At 49.3% G+C, this 22,920-nt stretch overlaps 1 protein-coding gene across 2 annotated transcripts in view; it reads right to left on the reverse strand.

Annotated features, from left to right (window-relative positions):
* Positions 1 to 22,920, reverse strand: part of IGF2BP3 (insulin like growth factor 2 mRNA binding protein 3) — a 1,445,925-nt gene that overhangs the window by 316,446 nt on the left and 1,106,559 nt on the right. For both annotated transcript variants that reach the window (XM_069648320.1, XM_069648321.1), the window contains one exon: positions 15,917 to 15,991. In XM_069648320.1, the coding sequence (XP_069504421.1) occupies positions 15,917 to 15,991 (75 nt within the window). The remainder of the gene's footprint in view (positions 1 to 15,916; positions 15,992 to 22,920) is intronic.

Consider the following 22,920-nt stretch of genomic DNA (forward strand, 5'->3'; position numbering starts at 1 on the left):
TCAAGGTCCCTTTTCGAATTTCGAAAACTAATACTCCACAGCTTCAGCTAGATGTCGGCCTATGCACAGCATATGATCTAAGCAGATTGCACTAGCTTCAGAAGAACAAGTTACTTAGCATATCTGGTAACATTCTTTCGATGGGATGTTCCTACGACGTATTCCACATCTATGACATGTAATGTCCACAGCTTTACTGCTCCGGAAAACTTTCTGCAGAGGGCGTCCTGCATCGAGCTGATGTCCCTCAAAGGCGTCCATCGAGGGTCGACGTCACAGGATGTTCTATATAGGACGCACGACGCCTGTAGCCCCAGTTGTAGTTTTTTCCCAGAACGTGTGGCACCAATCTCCTGCCCATATGACTGCAGATAGCCTTGCGGAAACGTAAGCTGCAATCGCATAGAAAATTCTACAGAGGGGCAGGTTGGGAGGGCGATGTACAATACGTTGGAGGAACATCCCATGGAAAGAACGTTACCAGATAAGGTAAGTAACTTGTTCTTTGAGGGGATTGTGTCCTCCGACGTATTCCACATCCATGACAGACTCCCATAGCAGTACCAAACTATGGAGGTGGGAAAAGAATTTAGAATACCCAATCAAATGGCGGAATAAAGAACCACCTTACCAAAGACCAAATCCTGCCCGTGGATTGAATCCAGGGTGTAATGCTTGACAAAAGTATGTAAAGAAGCCCATGTGGCTGCTTCACAAATATTCCGAATAGGAACACCTCGCTGAAGTGCAGTGGAGGTAGCCACGCCCCTAGTAGAGTGAGCACGTAATCCTACCAGAGGGTCCTTACCGGTCAAAGGGTAACACTCAGTAATAGCGAGGATAATCTACCTGGACAAGGTCTGATTGGTAACAGGCTGGCCCAACCAGTGTCCAGCATAACCAATAAAGAGCTGACCGTCCACTCTGACCCGGGACATCCGTGAAATATAAGAGCTCAGAGCTCTCCTAGGATCCAACCCATGGAGCCTCTCCTCATCCTTGCCAGGATGCGGAGGAGGATAAAACGCCGGAAGAACTACCTTCTGGCTTAAATGAAAATCATACACGACCTTCGGCAGGAAAGGCGGCCGCACCCAAAGGACAACCTGTCCTTCTGGAAAACAGTAAAGGGTGGCTTGGCCAAAAGTGCCAGCAACTCACACTCTGCGAGCGGAAATAACCGCAACTAAAAACACTGTCTTGAAAGACAACAGTCTCAAAGGACAAGAGTTCAAGGGCTCAAACGGACCACCCATCAGAAAGTTAAAAACCAAATTCAAATACAAAACCGTCACCTGGAAAGGGGACGGCAGAAACACATTAGTCAGCCCCTTTAGAAACTGCGAAATCAAAAGGTATCTTAAAGTAAGAACACTCTTCAGACGAGCACTTAAATATGGACAGCACCGCCAGGTAAACCTTCATGGTAGCCACTTGAAGGTCCTTGTGGGCTAAAGTAAGCAGAAAAGACAAAACCATAGGAATGGAACATTGGAAAGGATCCAAATTCTGTCTCCTGCACCAGTCGCAGAACTTACGCCAACAGCACAGGGACTTTGTTGCTAGCCGAAAGCAACACCTCCATCACATCATCCGGGAGGTCCCAATCCTTATATCTCAACCTTTCAGATACCAAGTGTGAAGGTTGAGAGTCCTGACCTCTGGATGGAGAACCTGACCCCCCCCCCCTCCGCGAAAGCAGATCCTCTCGGTAAGGAAAATGTTGTGGAGGGCAGATGGACAATTGCAGAAGGTCCAGGTAACACGCTCTCCTGGCCCAATCCGGAGCCACAAGGATCATACGGTTCCCGAACCTCTGCAACACTTGAGGAACGACAGGGACTGGAGGAAACGCGTAAAGCAGCGGGAATGACCAACCCACCACGAACGCATCTCTTAAGGCTCCTCTCGGAGGAAATTCACTCGAGCAGAATCACTCGCAAATCTGGTTGACACTGGTGGCGAAGAGATCCACTTGTGGGATTCCCCAAAGGGCAAAGACCTCCAGCAGGACTTCCTGAGCCAACTCCACTCGTGATAGACTGCACTCTGCCTGCTCAGAGCGTCTGCCGCCACGTTTCATCTCCGGCCAGATGAACTGCCGAGATCGAAATTTCCTGCTGGATGGCCCAGAACCAGAACTGCATTGCCTCTCTGCACAATGGTAGTGACCCCTTCCCCCTTTTTTTATTGAGGTAATGTATGGCCACGGTTGTCTGTCATGATCAGGACACACTTCCCCCGTACAGAGGGCATAAATGCCTTCAGTGCTAGCCTGATGGCCCTCAGCTCTAACAAATTCATGAAGTCTGGACTTCGGCGGAGACCAACGACCGCTGGCGGTCAAGTCGTTGGAATGAGCGCCCCATCCTGTGAGGGAAGTATCCATCACTATCATCACTTCCAGCCACGGTTGCCAAAACTGTTCTCCCCCTCCCCCTCTCATCAGGCTCCCTTCGTTGGCCCACCAGATAAGATCCTGGGAGACCGAGAGAGGAATCTGAATGGGACCGGACATATTGCCGGAGAACTGACCACTGCTCTTGAGAGCCCACTGCAGGGATCTCAGACGCAGCCGGGCCTCTGGCACCAGAAAAATGCAGGAGGCCATGAAGCTGAGCAACCTTAAGAATTTGCAAGCCGAGAGACTGAGCATGTTGAAACTTGCACTCACAATTGTCCGCCCCCAACCTGCTAAGCCTGTCCGCTTGCAGGTTGGATTCCACGGGAGGACGACTGCTGTGAGGTAGATGTCGTTTTCCAGGGCCCACTCCCACATGCTGACTGCCACTCTGCACAAGGGAGGGGACCGGGTGCCTCCCTGCTCGTTGACATAGTACATGCTGGTCGAGTTGTTTGTCTGGATGAGGCCAACCTTGCCCCCGAGAAGTGGGAGGAATGCTCCGAGCGCTAACCAGATGGTGTTCAGTTCCAACCAATTGATGTGGTATTCCTGCTCCTGTGAAGTCCAGGTGCCGTGGACCGAGAAATAGTCCAGGGTGGCTCCCCAGCCCTCAAGCGAGGAGTCTGTGGTGATGGTGGTCTGCGGGGAGGTAGGCCGAAAGGGCGTGCCCATCCGTAGGTTGCAGTCGTTGGACCACCAGGTTAGGTCCGGGTGGAGAGATGGAGGAACGTGATCATCTCGGATTGAGATCCCCGCTCCTGGTTCCATGAGGCCACGCAGTGCAGCTGAATCCTCCTCATCCTCAATCTCGTGTGGGGCAACTAATAGGACTGCCGCCTAGAGACCCAGGAGATGCTGGTACTACCATGCCGAGGTCGCCTCTCTGCTGAGGAAGTGGGTGGTGGCCCGCTTGATGGCCGAGATCTTGTCCTCCGACAGGAACACCTTCTCGGCACACGTGTCCCAGGTGAGGCCCAAGGATGTCCGAGTCTGCGTGGCCTGAAGCTGCAACTTCTTGAGATTGAGCGAGAAGCCCAGATCGTGTAGTGTGTTCATAAGGGCATGGGAAGAGTGGCAAACCGCTTCCGGAGATGTAGCCCTGACGAGCCAGTCGTCGAGGTATGGGTAGATGTGGAGGCCCTGCGCTCTGAAGAGGGCAGCCACTGTATTCATGAGCCTGGTAAAGACCCTGGGGGCCCGATTTGAGGCCAAAAGGGAGGACCTTTTATTGGAAATGGTAGCACATGATCCTGGACCGTAGGAAAGAACGATTGGGCTGCCAAATCGGGACATGTAGGTACGTGTCCTTCAGATCCAGGGAGCACATCCAGTCTCCCTTGCACAATGTGTCTGCTATAAAAGCTGGCATAACCATCTTGAATGTTTGTAGCGGCAAGGAGAGCTTGAGGGTGGAAAGGTCCAGCACAACTCAGGCCCGCCTGGTTCTTCTGAATGGCGAAAATCCTGGAGTAATGTGCATGGAAAGCAAGCCTGCCCCCCCCCCCACTGGAGACACGTGGACCCGAAGGGGCATGTCATGCCTTCTTTCCCTTTGAGGCTGTCGCGGAGGAGGGGGTCTGGAAAAAGCCCATACTGCCCCACCGCCCCCTTTTGTTGCTTGCGCCAGTTCTGAGAGGGCAAGCAGTCCGGCTGCCTGGATCTCCGTTCATGGAAGCCGCAGAAGCCTCCATAATTACGCCCCCTGTCGGAGCGCTGCTGTGACTGGGATTACGACTTGGGTGTAGTTTTTGTCATGATGGATAAAGACTTGACCGTTTGTGAGCCGTTTTTCTTTTTGTCCAGCTCTTTGTCCGTGGTGGCGTGGAAGAGGATCCCCCACGCCCCCTTGAACGGTAGATCTAATATGCATTCCTGGACGTCTGGGTTGAATTTCATTGCCCGGCGCCAGGCTGTCCTTATGTCTGTGGCGATACAGATGGCATGGCCAGAGGTGTCAATATGGGCCACGGTGGTTTCCATGAGGACCTGCACCACCAGCTTGGCCTCAGCCAGTCCCGCCTTAAAGCGTGATTGACTGCGTAGGGAGCTCCGGGAGGAAGTCCGCAATTTCCTGCCATAACCTTTGGTTGGCAGCGGCCAGCATGGCATCAGCGTTGTCCTGACGAAGATGCAAGAATGCGTTGGAATACAGCTGCTTCCAGTACGCCTCCAAGATCTTCTCCTTGCCTAGTAGCGTGTCTGCTGTGGAGGTTGAGGACGACAGGCTTGGAGAATAGTGATGCCATAGCGATCACCGAGGAGTGTGGCTGAGGATGGGCACATAGCAAGAGTGTATTGCCCTCCATCTGCCTGTACTTGGCATCGTCCAGGCATCGATTGACCGGCTGGACCGAGTGAACCTTGAGCCAACCCTTTTTGGCCAGGGAGACTACATTGGTTTGCAGTGGAATCCGCGTTTTGGCAGAGGGGCGTTGTGGGAGGACTTCAGCCAGAACCCCCTCTGCCGGTTGTTCAGCATCGGGTTGGGGTAGGCCCAAGTACTCCGCCAGCCATGCAAGATGTTAGTGGAAGGGCCTGGCTTGTGGATGGCGTGTCTGGATCCTCCTCATACGTATCTTGTGTTTCAGGAGGATCATGTGGAGGTGGATGATTACCTGGAGCCAGAGGCTGGGGTACAGTGACCGTGGCAGGAGGCTGGTACGGAACAGCCTGAGGAATCGGCTTGGGAGCCAGGGGCAGCGGCTGCGCCGGGACCGGGGGTGCCGGTGGAGGAGCTTGTGGTGCCAGTAGCATCACAGGGCTGATGGCGTCCTTGAGGATAACCCCCATCCGAGGTGACCTCATGAGCCAGAGGAACCTCTAGAAGAACTACTCTTCACTGGCCAGAGAGGTGGTAGGGGGTACTGACGGGGGTAGCTGGGAGCTGCTGGAGCCGCTGCATACCCTGCCCATATGGACGCAGTGGGAAACTGCCCTGCGCATAATAAGGATAGGCTGTAGGCCACGTACCTGGTTGAGACCAGTCCCACCTTGACACTCTTTCTTCGCCGAACTCCTGTAATGGCGTCAGACGGTTGCCTCCGTCTGGCGTGGCGGCCATCTTGTCAAGCTGCCTGCTACGTGTCTGTGATGTGTTGCTCAGCTCGCTGGGCCAAGCCTCTTTCGTGTGGATCACGAGGCCCAACCTGCTCCTCTGGCCTAAACCCAATAGGTGCGACACCCTCGACCCGGGGGTCGGTAGAGCTGCGTTTAGGTGCCCCCTCCGCCTTATTGCCATTAAAAGGGCAGAGCCCCTCGGATGACAATCCGGTACAAGAACCTTCCGGTCCCTCAACATTGCCACCGGGAGGATCCAAGGATACCTCGGCCGAAAGGCTGGTAGCTACAGCATCCTCGGTGCACGTGCTGGTACAAGGACCAGAACAGTCCCTCCTGCATGGGAGAGTCCTTGGGAAGGAGTCTCCTTTGCAGGGTGCGATGGAGAATAGCAGCTATACATTGGGACTGGCTCTGTGTTTCACGAAGTTCTTGAGGTCCTCTGGAAGCACTTCTGGAAGAGCTCCCTCCATCTGGCTAGTCTGTTCTTCAGCAATTTTGATGAGAGCGAGCCACATGCTGTACAAGCTTACCGTGGTCTGGGCCAAGGCAACGTAGGCAGAGGGCGTGGGGGTCTGAAGTTGGGAAGAGCCGTTGCAGGATGGACACCTGCTGAACCCTGTGGAAGTCGACATACGCCGGGGAGGAGCGTGAGGCCCAAAATGATAAAAAGACAAAAAAAGACAGAAAAACCCAGGAGCGTTGGTGAATTCGGCCCGTTCCAGTCGATGCGGAAAAGGGGACCGAGGTGTGGCGGCAGAGTCGGAGCAGCGCATGCTCCCAGGGCCGCACGCCTCTAAATTTAAAGGGGAAGGTGTTTTTTTTTTCTGGTGAAAGTTTCCTTCTCCCGTCCTTTGGAAGGGACGCCCATGCAGTACGGAGGAAAGGGGACGGGACGCAAGAGTACGAGTTCTCCTTCTTGATAGATACGGAGCCACCAAATGGTGCATGAAGGAGGGTGGGTGCCACTGTCAAAAAAAGTTATGGACACACAGGGTTTATCTGGGCTATTGTTACGGTTCCCATTACACAGGATTTACCCCCAACGATAGGCGCACACAACACCTTCTAGCTCCTCTACTATACTCAAAAGATATTCCCATAAACATACTGGTAGCTAAAGGCAACCATTTCATTCACAGAAAAAAGTTTGGTGTGCTCCACTCCTGGCATGTACCCAGAAGGGGTGGCGTTGGCACTACCATCTACCTGCCCGCCAACAACAAAACTCCCACAGGCTCTTACATCTGGGCCACCCAGATCATCCATGATGGCTGCTGTGCTCGGTCAGGGTCATCAGTTGTTTCTCCCTCTCAGCGAGGGCCCGCCTGATTGGCTGACCGACTTCTCTTCATGATAGAGACACAGAAGGCTTTCGCCAAGCCCCTTTAAAGGGCGCCCTCTAGGGGTCCAGTCACCCCCTTTCTGGCCCTGTCCGGGACTGAAAGGGCAATCATGACCTTGATCACTTACCCTGGATCCTGTTGCCCTTGCTTCCCGGAGGCACTCAAGCGCACACATACCTTGATCCAGTGTGCCATAAGGTATGGGTGCCTCGTGTGCTAATCTTGCAGGCCCCTCAACACATATGTTGCTACCTCAGCATTGGATATAGTGCACTTCCCCAGTCGCTACATGCTCCTGGGAGTTATTACACTCATCTATGCCGCAATACTATCAACACAAACATGCCCAGGCTCACCCTGTGGGGCCCCCACACACCATCACTCACCCCACTTACTACCTGTGCTGCCCAGCTGGATTCTGCTCTATTGCAACCCATGTTTGTTTCTTCTTCACCGTTGTTTTGATGGTTGGTCGCCTACCTCACCTTGGTCTCCCTGCACCCATACAGCAATTGGTCTAAGTGCCTTCTCATCACTGCACCCTGCACTCTACTGCATATGTTGTGCTTTGTGTGACATTTGAATCTACTCTGTACTGCATGTGTTGTGCTTTCTGGGACAACTGAATATAGGTGCCTTTTCATCTCATTTCTCCCCCGCCCCCTTCATCTCCTTTATGTTACAGAACTTGCACTCTCTGAAATGCCAACAAGCCTTCTAAGACAGTCCTGTTTTTATGTTTGTAAACAGTCGCCTCCTCTACGTCGCCATACCATTTAACACTCAAATGGACCGCTGAACGCTGCTGGCAGAAAAATCCCTCAGCAACGACTTTGGCTAATTACAAACGTTAGTCAAACAATATAAAGATGCCATTACGGCTAAATCCTCCCTATACAATGACAGGATCTCAAACAAAAACCAATTCTAAGGAACCTTTTGCTATTTTAAGCGGGATGGGTGCCTGTGATGAAAGGAAAAGACATTGACTATCCACAGAATTTCTGTTCAGGCCCTTGTGGCAGAAGAAAATTGCCCCAGGTATTCAAATATTGTTGTACTTGGAGGAGGGGATTATATGAAAAGACATGGTGATGCTATGTGGGACAGATGAGGACATTGAAAAGCATACAGTACTGTTCTGACCCCCACATTGACTGACAAAACACCTTTTTGCAGAAGGAGAAGTAATGTTCCAACTCCACCTCCCATGCCCAATACGAGTGATAGAAAATCTAGTGACGCAATTGACAGATTAAAATAGCAGGCTAGCTACACAAGATTTGAAAAAGTTCCCAGAAACATTATGGACAAAAGGGCCTCAGGATGTGGGCGTGCTCAAAGGAACAGGGGCGGTCAGGATAACATTAAAAGAAGCTGAATTTCTGTCCCGGGTAAAGCAATACCCACTTTACCAGGAAGCAGACTAGGGCATTTATGACACTCCTCGCATTATGGCAGCAGGGTATAACACAAACTTCAAATCCCCATGTAACACAGCCATGCACTCGATTGGAAAGACAGAGGGATAGGCCTGGAGAATTGTACAGGATCTCTGCCCCCTGAACATGTGGTAGAGGCAGAGGTCCCACTTGTGCCGAACCCTGCTACAATATGGTGTAACATTCCAACAAATGCAAAAAATGTCACTGTGGTTGATATCAAAAGCGTTCCTTTCCAAACCAACACATCAAGATTCCAGATAACTTGCAGCGTTCACATGTGGCAGAAACAGATTCGAATACACAAGGCTAACACAGAGGTACAGCTAGTCCCCCAGTGTGTCCAAAATGGGGATCCAGATAGATCTAAGCAATTTGCAAGTGCCAAGTACAGTGATACAGTATGTGGATGGCCTAGTGTGCAGCACGAAAGAGGAACATTGCAGGGCAGATATTCTTCTTTTGACCCTGCTAGCAGACAACGGATACAAGATAGACGGAGAAGCTACAGTATTTCCAGACAAAGGTGGTGTATTCTAGGGCAGATAATATCTGCAGGGGGACTAAAGATAACGCCAGAAAGAGTAGAAGGACCCCACCACCCTGCATGGTAGAAACAGATGCAGCAGTTCTTGGGATTGTGTAATCATGGCAGGGCATGGATGGTTGATTGTTCTACCTTCACAAAGCCCCTCCTATAAGCACTCAAGCAGCACAGAAGGTTAAGGGTCACATTAAATGTACTTCAGATATGAACAAAAGTTTTGCCCTGACTCAAAGAGGCACTGGCACATGCCCCACTGTTGGAAACCCCCAACTATAAAGAGAAGTTCTACTTGTTTTCACATTCTGTGATGACCGCTATCCTCACCCAGACAAAAAGCACAGGGGCACAAGCTTCTGGCATATTACAGCAGTTTGCTAGACCCAGTAATGCAGGGTTCACTTCCCCTATGAACAAGCGCTTGCGGCACAGCGTCCGCCATAGAGAAGGTAGCAATTATAAGAATGGGGTGTCACGTTATTTTATACACGGAGCATTTGCTTTTCGCAAAAATAGAGAAACCAAAATCCTTGGGCCTTTCAGATGTACATTTTTGTTTTGCTATCAAAATGAAAACGGAAAGTCTGTCAAAATGATGGGATGGTCTATAAACAAGAGTATCTTGTTATGTCAAGAAAATCAATAAGGATAAACAGGATACCCATGACTATTCAGGACTGAAATCAGCCTGGTGTCAAACATATTCTAAAACTGGAAACTAAAAGCATGCCAAGCATGTTACCTGTCAATTATAAAGACAGACTTCGATTCTCATGTAGACCCCCACCCCGCACCCCCCCCCCCATTTCCCCAGCTCGGAGCGGTGAAGTCATGCCAACCCCTTGGTTCGGCATGCAAGCTCAAGATTCTTTTTCAATCTGCTAGTTTCCCTTACACTTTAGTTTAACTGAAAATGAAGGTTTAGTGCCTTTATGTGTATTCGGATAGTTGAATCACCTCAGAAGAACAAGTTACTTTCTTACCTGGTAACGTTCTTTCGATGGGATGGTCCGACGACGTATTCCATATCTATGACAGATAATGTCCACAGCTGTGCTGCTTCAGAAAATCTTCGGCGTCTGCGTCCTGCGTCGATGACGTCGATGCGTCGTCCCCGAGGACCTCCTCCGACGGCCAACGTCACCCGATGTGATAAGTAGGACACACAACGCCCATACCCTCAGTTGTAGTTTTTTCCCCCAGAACGTGTGCCACCAGTTTTCTGCCAGTCAGACACACAAGGCCTTGCGGAACGCAAGCTGTAATTGCAAACGAGATTCTGCAGCAGGGAAGGTAGGGAGGGAGCGATATGGAATACGTCGGACCATCTCATCGAAAGAACGTTACCAGGTAAGAGAGTAACTTGTTCTTCGAGGGGATTGGGTCCTCCGACGTATTCCATATCTATGACAGACTCCCAAAGCAGTACCAAGCAAGGAGGTGGAAAAAGAATTTAGAACACAAATTCAGCATGCCCAATCAAATTGCGGAATAAAGGACTGCCTTGCCAAAGGCCAGATCCTGCCCTCGGATGGAATCAAAGAATAGTGCCGTACAAAAGTATGTACTGAAGCCCAGGTGGCTGCATCACAGATGTGACGAATAGGAACACCCATCTGTAGGGCAGTAGATGCAGCCTCTCCCCTGGTAGAATGGGCCCGCAAGCCAGCCAGAGGGTCCTTACCCGCCAAGCGGTAACACTCGGAGAAGGCTAAAATAATCCAACCAGACAAAGTCTGTTTGTTCACAGCTTGTCCCAAACGCTTTCCAGCGTAACCAATGAAAAGTTGATCATCCGCTCTGACCCGGGACATGCGCAAAATATAAAAGCTCAACGCTATCCTAGGATCAAGCCTATGGAGCCTCTCCTCTTCCTTACCAGGATGTGGAGGAGGATAGAACACCGGAAGAACAACCTTCTGGCTCAAATGAAGTTCCGAAACCACTTTCGGAAGAAAAGAAGGACAAACTCTAAGGACAACCCTGTCCTTATGAAACACAGTGAAGGGTGGATTAACTGAAAGTGCCCGTAACACACACTGCGAGTAAACGCAACCAAAAACACAGTTTTCATAGTTAAAATCTCAAAGGGCAAGAATGCAAAGGCTCAAACCGAGCACCCATAAGAAACTTAACAAGGTTCAAATCCCAACTGGGCACCAGAAAAGGTGACGGAGGGAACACATTAGTGCGCCCTTTCAAAAACTGAGAAATTAAAGGAATCTTAAAATAGGAACATTCTTCAGACGAGCTCTTAAATATGGACAGCGCCGTCAGGTAACCTTTAATGGTCCCCACTTGCAGGCCCCTGTGGGCCACGGAAAGCAAAAAAGACAGAACCATGGGAATGTCACATTCAAAAGGATCCACATTCTTAACTCTGCACCAGTCGCAGAACTTTCTCCAATGGCAACGGTACAGAGACATTGTTGCCGGCCACCTGACCGAGAGCAACACCTCCATCACGTCTTCAGGGAGGTCCCAATCCTTATACCTCAACCTTTCAGAAGCCAAGCGTGAAGGTTGAGGGATCTGACCTCTGGATGGAGAACCTGAACCCCTCCCGTGAGAGCAGATCGTCTCGGTAGGGAAGACGACGTGGAGGGCAGATGGACAAGTAGAGAAGGTCCAGGTACCACGTCCTCTGGGCCCACGCCAGAGCAATGAGGATCATCTGGGAACCGAACCTCCGTAGTACTTGCGGGATGACGGCGACAGGAGTAAACGCGTACAGCAGTGGGAATGACCACTCCACCACAAACGCGTCTCCTAAGGCACCTTTTGGAGGAAATTCCCGCAAGCAGAACCTTTCGCACTTCCGGTTGACACTGGAGGCGAAGAGATCCACTTGAGGGGTCCCCCAAAGGGCGAAGATCTCCAGGAGAATCTCCTGAGCCAGCTCCCACTCGTGAGAGATCGTGCTCTGCCTGCTCAGAGCGTCCGCCGTCTCGTTGTCTCCAGCCAGATGAACAGCCGAGATCGAAACTTCCTGCTGGATGGCCCAGAACTCGAGCTGCATCGCCTCCCTGCACAGAGGAAGTGACCCTGCTCCCCCACCCCCTTTTTGTTGAGGTAGTGCATGGCCACCGTGTTGTCCGTTAGAATCAGGACACTCTTTCCTCGCACAGTCAGCAGAAAAGCCTGCAGGGCAAGCCTGACGGCACTCAGCTCCAACAGATTGATATGGAGTCTGGACTGCGACGGAGACCAACGACCGCTGACTGTCAACTCGTTGGCATGAGCTCCCCAGCCCGTGAGGGATGCGTCCGTCACGATAGTCACCTCCAGCCAGGGCAGCCAAAATGGGGCCCCCTTCATCAGATTGCCTTCGACGGCCCACCACAGAAGGTCCTGGGCGACAGAGGGCGGCACCTGAACAAGGTCCGACAGCCTGCCGGAGGACTGAGACCACTGGAGCTTGAGTGCCCACTGCAAAGATCTCATCCGCAGACGAGCCTCTGGCACCAGAAGAATGCAGGATGCCATGAGGCCGAGCAGTATCAAGAACTCGGACGCTGGGAGATTCTGGGCAAGTTGAAACTTGTGGACCATCTTCTGAATGTGAAGAGCCCTCACCTGGGAAGGAAAACACTGCCCCAGGGATGTGTCGAGCACTGCTCCGATGTACTGGAGCCGCTGCGTTGGTGTCAAATGGGACTTCTTTAAATTGAGGGAGAAGCCCAGCTTGTGAAGGGAGTGGCAGGTGACTGACAGATGATCCAGGTCTTGCTCGGGAGAGCTCCCCCTGATCAACCAATCGTCCAGGTAGGGGTAGACGTGAATCCCCCCTTTCCTGAGATGCGCTGCCACCACCACCATGAGCTTGGTGAAAACCCTCGGGGCGGAGGTCAATCCGAACGGCAGGACCCGAAACTGAAAGTGTGAGTCGCCAACCGCGAACCTCAGGTACTACTTGTGCTTGCGATGGATCGGCACATGGAAGTAAGCGTCCTTGAGGTCGAGAGACACCAACCAGTCCTGAAGCTGAAGGGCCTGGCGGACTCAAGTGTCACCATCTTGAACTTGTCCTTCCTGAGGAGTTTGTTCAAACCGCGCAAGTCCATGATGGGTCTCAATCCCCCGCCTTTCTTCGTAATAAAAAAATAAGGGGAATACCATCCCTTGTTCCTCTCCGCTACAGGCACCAGTTCTATGGCACCTTTCTCCAGCAGGGCTTGAATTTCCTGCACAAGGAGCGGATCCGCACTCTTCAAAGAGAGGTTCCCAGGTGGATTGTCGTGAGGCCTCTGCCGAAAGGGAAGACAGTAGCCATGGGTTATGATCTCCAGAACCCACACATCTGAAGTAATGGCTCGCCACTCTACAAGATGCTGCACCAGCCTTCCCCCAACCGGCGAACCATGGGACCTGGCCTAATGATTGAGTGGTAGCGGCTGCGGCGTTGCCCGAGGGCAAAGAGGCAACTGCCCGAGCGGCCTTTGCACCTCGAGTACCCTTGTTTCCACCTCTGGCACTCTTACGGCGGCCTCTTTGACTGCTGCGCTCCTCTCGCTTTATTGAAGGACGAGTAATAGCGAAAGGAACCTCCCCTCCATTGCTGTCCCCTAGGACGAAAAGGCGGAGGTTGTCGAACTGCCGCGCCCAACGACTTCGCTGCAGCTTTGGAGGTATGCAACCTCTCAAGGCTCTCGTCAGCCTTGCTGCCAAAAAGATGTTCACCGTCAAAGGGCATTTTGAGGAGCCGGGACTGCACATCAGGAGCGAACCCAGACTTCCGCAACCACACAAACCTTCGTATTACGGTGCTCGCCACCATGGACCGGCTGACACAATCTGCCATGTCCAAACCCGATTGAACGGCCTCACACATGGCATTCTTGCCATCCTGAATCATAGCAAGGAACCATCCCGTTCGTCCCCTTCGGGAATATGTTCAGCCGCTCATGCAACACAGTTCCACAGAGTGTGTGTGAAACGAGACAAGGGACATATGGAGTTGGCTGCCTGAAGCGCCATACCCCCTGAAGAAAACACTTTCTTCGCGCAGCGGTCAAAACGTTTGTTGTCCCTATCCGGAGGGATGGTAGGATACGACGCCTGCTTCGCTGGGGCCGTAGCCGCCTGCACCACCAAACTCTCCGTAGTGGGGTGCCTGGACAAGTAGCAGGGGTCGCTACTGGCTGGACGGTATTATCGCGACAAAGACTTGCCCACTGCCGGGAGACTCTCCGGAGCAGTCCAAGCAGCTGCCACCCTTCTCTGCAGAGCCATATGAAACGGCAATACCGGGTCAGTGGGGGGACCAAGATCAAGGATGTCCGTGAGATCATCCTGAACATACTCCCCTGGGGAAGCCGACCAACCCAAGTACTGGGTGACCCGAGACATAAGGCACCGATATGAAGAATCGGCATGAGTGCCAGGCTCCGGCCTACAAAACTCCACCTCCGGAGAGGTGTCCAGTCCACTGGCATCATGCAGTGACTGCCTCAGGTCATCAAACTGGCTATGGCCCGAGATAAGCTCATCTGGTACCGTAACCGGAACCAAGCCTTCATCAGAGCCTTCATCACCCTCTGAAATGTACTCCAGGCGGTGAGAGGAAGACATCTGGGCACCAAAGCTGTGTCTGACCTTAGCCAGAGCCTTTCTACGGGCTAACCCCGTGCCACGGGGCCCCTCTGACACCATCGCCTCGAAAGGCGTTGAGGGCGCCGAACGAGTCGGCGTCGACAGAAACTGCGTCGAGTGAATCAGCGTCGACGTCAGTTGCAGCGCCGCCAGCATCAACGACATCGACACAGGCCTCGAAGCCGGAGCTCCGAGCGTGTCTCTCGACGACCTAGGCGCCGACAGCGTCGACGACCCCCTCGGAGGCAGAGCCTCGAGAGAAATAGTCGACGACCTCGGCGCCACAGGCGTCGACGTCTTCTTCGAAGACGGCACAGGATCACGTGGTCTCGAGCGCGTTGAGGACCAGGACCTGGAACGGGCCTGGCGAGAACGGCTCCCCTTGTCCGAGCGGGACCTCTCCCGCGAGCCGTGCCGACCACCCGAGCCCGAAGGCATACGAGCGGTGTCTCTCGACCGGTGCCGACCGACCCCACTCGGAGGCGCGGACGGCTGGTGCCCTGCGATTCAAGAATCGCTAGCATCTGCTTCCCGAAGGAAGCCCATTCCTCCGGTGTCGCCTGCATGGTGGGATAAGCGACCCGCCGACGGGCAGAGTCCTCGGAAGAGGATGGGGAAGGCGACCGATGCCGGTGCTGCCGGGAATGCTTCGAAGAGGCGGAGGAGTGGCGAGGCAGAGGAGTGGCGAGACCGACTCCTGGAAGGAGACCCACTGGACTTCCGACGATGACGGAGAGTCGCCTCTCGAGTCATCCGTCGAAAGCCCCGCAGACCTCGACTTCCGGGACTTAGACACCCGACCCACCGACAGCTTCTTCTTGCGTTCCCGCAAGGCCTTTGCCGTGAGCGACTGACAGTCGTCCGTATCATGGGCCTCCCCAAGGCACCAGACGCAGGCGTCATGCGAGTCCGTGACCGACATCTTGGACCCACCGTCCCCGCATTACTTGAAGCCCGGACGCGGGGTTGAAGACGAAGTAGACATCGCCACGACCAGGTCTTCACAAAAAACCGAACAGGTTCAACGAACCGAGAAGAAAACAGCAAACTCCAAAGAGTCGAGGCGTACCGAGATTCACGAAGCGAACAAGTTCGCGTAAAAAACGGAACTGAGGCTATGGGAGTTGTGCGTCCTACTTATCACATCAGGTGACGTCGGCCGTCGGAGGAGGTCCTCGGGGACAGCGCATCGACGCAGGAGCCGAAGATTTTCCGAAGCAGCACAGCTGTGGACATTATCCGTCATAGATCTGGAATACGTCGGAGGACCCAATCCCCTCAATACTAACTTCAAGTGGAGCAAAAAAAGGACTGGAGAACATTTAAAATGATGGACACAAGTTTAAAGAACAACCACTTTCCGCTAGTCCATATTCCAAATTGAGCAAGATTGCTTAACAAGGATAAAATGCTGTGGCTGCCATCTGGGAGCTTTTACATACCTATGGTGGTAATCAGGTTTCACAGAAAAAAAAACGAAGTTAAAGTAGAAAAGTAGTAATGCATCAACAGTGATACAGATGTACAGTACCTTGAACTGAGACTCTGGTGGTCCTGTGATTATCACCATTCTTTGCTTTGCATCTGGACCTTCAGCAGGAGAAATCTAAAACATATATACCTTGCATTAGGATTTTTAAGTACTGCTGCTTTATTTCTACAATGTGTTATCAAGAAATGTTAAACAAGGCTTTGTTTAACCTATAACATTGTTACCTTATTTCCCATACCCTTTAGTCATCTGTACGGTTTATTTACAATGTATCCGAATAAAAGTATGATTGTAGAAGGATATTAATTTTAGGAATTAAGCGATGTTTCTTCATGTTGGGAGTGTGGGTCTTTGTGGAAATGGGCGCTTTAAGGAGAAATATGTAAGTGCATGTAATATTTGTGACACTCAGCAAAGGGCAACCTTACCATTGCCATCCTGTACATATCATTTGTCTTGCGCATAATGACACTCCAAGGGAAGTGCTGGGATTCATTTAAAATGGAAACGGAGTATTATCTAAATGCATGAGCGGACAACTAACTACTAAATGGACACGCTGTGGTGCTTTAAGACCACTACTGTCATGATGTACAAAGGATAAAAGTCTATAAATATAATTTATCTAACTACCCTGTTGTCTCCAACAGGTAACCCCCTATTCACTCCAATGGGGTCTGAATGACCTACTACATTTGCCCTATATCTTCATGGATATGTCTGTTGTATAGTATTTAAGAAAATAAATAAATTCTCACTGTTGTACCGTTCACAGTAACAATTGCACAATACTATGTTATAACACTCATTGCAAAGCAATACAATCAAGAAAATAATTAAGAATTTGCCTTTGCTTAAAAAGGACCCGATATCGAATAAAACATTAGAGTAACTTGCATTTGCCTTCAGAAATAGTCAGGCTCTTCGCAATACACTGGTGAGGGCAGAGTTAATCGACATGAAAACATCCAGTACCACATTTAAGGGCACAGTACCATGCCGTAACTGCCAACATTGTGATAATGTGAACAAGGGAAATGTGATTGGACACCCTTACTAAGGGAAAGCAATCACACTAAACCACTCGTGTACCTGCGACTCCAGCAATGTAGCATATGCCCTCAAATGTCCGTGTGGGTTGTTCTACGTAGGGATGACCACACGGAAAGTAAAATCTAGATGGACGGAACACAAATCAAACATAAGGAGCAGGAGCCTGAAATCACCAGTGTCTACCCAATATATAGAGGCTAGACATAACATTGCACAAATAAAATGCGTAATTTTAGAACAGGTTAGTGTCAGCAAAAGAGGTGGGGACATCAACAAAATACGTCTACAAAAATAAATAGCCTGGATTGAGAGATTGGATTCACTTGCCCCTAGGGGGATGAATTGCAAGTTTGATTTAATGTGATTTCTTTAGAGATACACTACTTAATACCATTTTAGGGCTATTGGAGATTTTGAACGACAGTGTTAAATAGTAGCATGTGTAGCAACTGTGACGGCTCTGTTTGTTTTGGATATAGATTGTGAACCACTTAGGCTGGACAGAATGAATCTGTAGATGATCTCCTGGAGATGCTAACCTCAAGGGCTGTATTACCTCAATACACCTGCGCTGCATAATTCCTTAGATATGATTTTTGGTAGAAATAAGAGACTATATGCGCTTTGGGATGTGGTATTTACCTCAGAATGTGAGTAGTCATGCTGTCAACGGACAGGCAATTAGAGAACCTACATAAGTAGTGTTGCCATCTATCGCTATTGTCTTGAACAGATGGTTAGCACAGGAATTAACCACAAGGGAATAAATACAGGACAAGTCTCTTTAGTAATGATGTGAACTTACCTGGGTAGGGGGCGTGAGGTCGCTTTCACTGACTGCAACATAATTCAACACCCCCCACCCCCTCCCTCAGGTATACATCTGTGTTAATGCCTTAGAAAATCAGTGAAATTATGTAATCCCTGGCCAGCCGTACTTGGATGGAGAATTACAGAGGTTCATTATTGTGGGCATTGTGGACTTCCATCTAATCTACGGGGGCAGAAAGCAAGCAATTATCCCCTAGCAAGATGGCTAACTTGATGTACCGAATTGCACGCACGCATACATGTGGATTCCATGGTAACGGAAAGCTCATCTGAACAGTGCGCGGATGGGTTCAGCTTAGATGCTGACCGAACCGGCACCGCAGAAGTAATAGTGCTGAGGCGCTGATGAGGTATGAGCATGAAAAGACATTACAGTCCCTCACGGATGAAAATGCAAGCGCTTGTCGCCTACACCACCTGAAAAACAGCAAGCTGGATTGTTTACAGCAACGCCATTCATTTTTGAAATGACTGATTCGGATGTCGACACAGAGCGCGCATATGTAAAATAGCGTTAGTGATCTAGTTAACCCTCGAGGGGCACCCTCTTATTAATGTGAATTTAAAGTTAGTACAGCATAAACTAATATAAAATCTCTATAACGGCTGAGGTTAACTAAGAAATGTAACGTGGGGTCAGCGAGTGACACAGATGTCTTATCTTGTGTCAATCCTCAGGTACAGACCTTATATCAGACGAAGTGTCTTAACATTATATAACCACTGGAGCGTTTCACTGCAGAGACAGCCAACACTATAGGAAGATCACCCGTGTGGTGTATACACAGGTAAACTAGGTGGCTATTGTACTTTTGAAACCACACAAATCATGTACCAGGTGGTTTTTAGTGATGTGTATTAATTGACATAGGTTCCTTATCAATGCGGATTAAGAAATTGGAGTATTCAGTTACAACCTGCAAGCAGACAAAACATATGAGGATAGTCCACTAAGGATACACTAAAGCAGTCAACAAATGGACACGATTTTATTACCTTAATTAAAACATACAATATTGTTGATTAGAGATACACAGAAGAGTGAGAACTGAACCAAGCAGGATGGAATCTTAAGTGGAAAAAGCCCCAATGATGGACAATATATCCGAAACGCGTCGGCAAATTGTGAAAGGGAAAATTGTGAAAGTAGATTTGGAAAAGGACAGTTATAGTCCAATACAGTGAACATTTCTTTGCATTGAAAACATTTTTGTACTATAATACTCCTTTGTATTTAAATCTATGTAATCTATGTGGAGATACTGAACCCTATTTTCTCATTTTTGTGTTATACATTTTAGTAAACAAGTCTGTTTGACAAGTATTGTGGAATTGTTACTGTGAACAGTACAACAGTGATCATTTATTTTCTTAAATACAACAGATATATCCATGAATATAGGACAAATGTAGTAGGAGGTCATTTAGACCCCATTGTAGTGCATAGGGGTTACCTGTTGGAGACAACAGGGTAGTTTTGTATATGTTTGTATTGGTCTCCGTTGGTCCGGAGACAACACCCTCTTGCGCCAGAAGTCACAGAAATTTGTGTCAAGACAAGAAACATTGTTAATAAGTAGACAAGGCTGCAATTGACTAACAAACCAGTGCCCCTCGACTTACAACTACGTCGACTCCTCCCTTTTTCTACTTTTGATATAAATATAAAACAGTGGCATTTTCATTAGTTAGCAAGAAATACACTGCTGCCTCATGGAAGACAAAGAAAAAAGTTGCAAGTGCAAACCGGTACGTCACGCATGACCATACTGGGAACTCAGCAATAAGTGTGTCTGTGGGATACTGTGCAAGTCCTTAAACATACATGCTTTTCCTCCTCTGGGCCTAGGCATAATGGGATTGATGTGCATCTGAAGAGCTAGGCTCCCAGTGCAGATTTTGAATCTGACACTTTCACTAGCTTACTGCTGCAGAAGAACCTTGTGATTTCTGCTATCCTGCCTGTTGGGCAATTTCCTGTGAACTGCCCTTAGGCACTACTAAACACAATTAAGACTACAAGTGGTAATACAAGTTCACCTTTGGTACAAGCCTGTACTACACTGTTAAAGTGGTAGCAGTAGCGGAGCAGCCAGACTTATCTCAAGAGCAAATGTGCAGTAGCAGAGATTACACAAAGGACTACAATTACTGTCACTAAAGCAAACACTGACTCAAGGTTTTTGGTTGAAAAGTAAAAGTACATTTATTTCTAGACCATATGTTCGCAAAACCATTCACTTCTATTAATTTAAAATCACACGTAAAATACACTACACACAACCAATTCACTTTGTGCAGTGCAATTCAAGGTAAGTACCTATGGTTTTGACAGACCGGTGTTGTGAAACAGACGTTACCGGGGGACAGATGCGATCACCGACAGTAATAACAGTTCGGTCTTACTAAAGATACGCGTACCAGTGGGAAGAAATGTTACCGGAGAAAAACCACACTTAACCCCTGAATCAACACAAAAGAGTCGGGGATAAATAAAACATAGGCAATACTTTTGTCAAGGCAGATAGAATCAGAGGACACTTTCCTACAAGTGAATAAAAGTCAATAGGTCTGCGCCAGTGTCAAGTGGAACAGGGTTCCTGTTGTCGAGGATCAGACGGTTAGTACAGTCCACGATTCGATTGCCAGGAGTACTTGGATATTGTCAAACGAGGAAAAGTTATTAGAGGGAAGGAAGAAAAGGACAAGCCTTTAGTGAGGAGAAAAGGGTTCACCTCAGTTCCTCGAAGTTGGACAGTACCTTATTCGAAATGAAGAGCTGGTGCTATGACAGTTCCTGGTAGTTCCTGCAGACTCATGGTTCCTGTGACTTCAGTCGTGGAGACCAGAAGGACGACGTCTGGAGCGATCTGCACTACCCAGGGATGAAGCCAGCAGCAGCAAAAGCAAATAAAAAGGTGCGCTCCTTTAAAACAGGAGAGGCTCTTCAGGTGGCTATCCGGACCACTACAGCTGTGTGCAGCGATTTCGACCAAGAAGAGGATCCTCTGCCTGTGCAAGATGAGCTGGTTGATCCCACCAGGCTCAAGGGAAGACTCCGGACTGGATCTTCTCTTGTCGTTGAAAGGGTAGATAGCTCAGGACTGCAGCAGGGCTTCACCAGGACTCGGTAGTTGCAGCAGCCGTCTTTTCCGCTTCTCTTCGGTTCCTTGCAGTTCCAGTGGCGACTCACTTCCAGCCCATTAGTCCTGCCTTTTATGGAAAATCCCCCATTCACACAGCCTGGCTGTCAATCACACAGCAGGGGGGAGGGGAGGGTCTGGCCCGGACAACCACCCCAGCCAATCAGGACAAAGTGCAACTTGGGTTTCCAAGGATACCCTGTGCAGGGGGTGACTACACCCCTCCCTCAAATTCAGCCCATCTAGACACCCAGGCGCCAAGAGGGCTTTTTGGGAGAAGCCTGCCAAAAGACGGTGAACAAAGAAGCCAAACCTGATTTGCCACACAAAGTAAAACACAAGAAGGACTAACAAAAAGAAATGGCGAATAAACCCGACCGGAGCCAAAAGAAAGAGTATTTGTCAAGCGGGTTTATGTTCGAGGCTAATATAATAGCCTGGAACAGTACCACGTTTATAAAGGATAATTGCAGTAGAAAAGTTAGGGTGGATGCCACTGCCACCAGCCAAGTCTAAATGCTAAAAGAGCAAAACAAAGCTCAGAGAGGCACAGACAAAAAGGGATAGGAATAAACCCTTTCCAGTACTCCATGTAAGATGGGGTGTACTGGGTCTGTAGTTTTAAATGACTACATAAAGTAAATGACAACTTTACCTGTTCCTGGGGGACAGTAGTCAGCCCCAGAAAAATTGAGTCAGTGGGAAGTCTCAAAGACAACCCTGTGTCACTGCACTGAAGCTTTTTTTTTAAAAAAAAATGTATTAATTTTGTTTTTGATGCTTACGCATCTTTACAAAATTATGACAAAGGTCAACTTAAAACGTTACATCATTGTACAAAAATTTAAAAATCGATTGTATACAATTGTCAAAGAAAAACGAAGATTACATAACTTGCATAATATCACATTCAGAGCTTGAGTAAATCTTTTAGAGAGAAAAAAAGAAAAGAACATTTTTTGTTGAATAACCTGGAAGGAGTATTACAAAGTAATAGCAGAATTGACTGAAGGTGCTGTGTAACACACAAAGTGGGGGCTCATGGAGTGGTGTACTCTAGAGCCCAAGATCTCACAAACAGTATAAATACACATGGCAAAACACATGTAAGAGCGGGAAAAAGGCTCACACTCTTACCAAGTGGAAAAAATAAACTCCAGAAATCCAGCAAAGCTGCTAGGGGACTCACTAGGTGAGGGAAATTAGCCATAAAATGACAATTCTCCCTAACACTGGCTATACCATGGGACAATAGAACCTTCACTGACCCAAAGGAAAGCAAGGGGGAAGGCTTCCTCTGATGGAGATACTGGGCAGTTTATCACATCAGACAAGATGCTGCAATGGAGGTGAAGATTTTGCAGGATATAGAGCCAAAGGAAGCCAGCGAGGGAATGGCAATTGAGAAGTTGCTGGATGCGTTTCGGGAAAAACTGGGTTGCTTTGAGAAAAGGAAGGAGCTGTACACCAACAAGGTCAAACCGGGTGCCACCCTGAAGAGGGAGCAGGTCAAACAAATACTGAGATCAAGGATGGTGTAGTTTATGAGGTTGAGTCTGCTGAGTGGGCTTCCCAAATTGTTCTTGTAAAGAAGGAAAATGGAGGTCTGTGCATGTGGGTGGACCTACACAGTTCAATTTCAGCACAGTGGTGGATTCCTACTCCCTGCACAATATCTTATAATTATTCTGATTGGTCGGGGGAATACATTTGTATTCTACTTCAAACCTCTGTTCTGCTTACCATCAGATACCCCTACATCAGGAATCCTGGGAGTAAACCACCTTTCTCACAAAGATGGCATGTATAGGTTTCTCTGCATGCTGTTTTCATTAGTTTAGGTTACATCGGTTTTTCAAATAAGTGAGCACAAATTGCTGTGGTGGAAGGTGCTGGGTTTGGTGTGCTTCCAGAACAATGGCCTGGTGTACTTATCCTCAATCGGAGAGCACAATGGAGGAAGGTGCTGACAACATTGCTAGCGAGCAGAATGACTTTTGAAGCAACATTTCAAGT

Source organism: Ambystoma mexicanum, chromosome 2q (genome assembly GCF_040938575.1).
Source record: "Ambystoma mexicanum isolate Mex_15411 chromosome 2q, UKY_AmexF1_1, whole genome shotgun sequence".
Taxonomy (NCBI): domain Eukaryota; kingdom Metazoa; phylum Chordata; class Amphibia; order Caudata; family Ambystomatidae; genus Ambystoma; species Ambystoma mexicanum.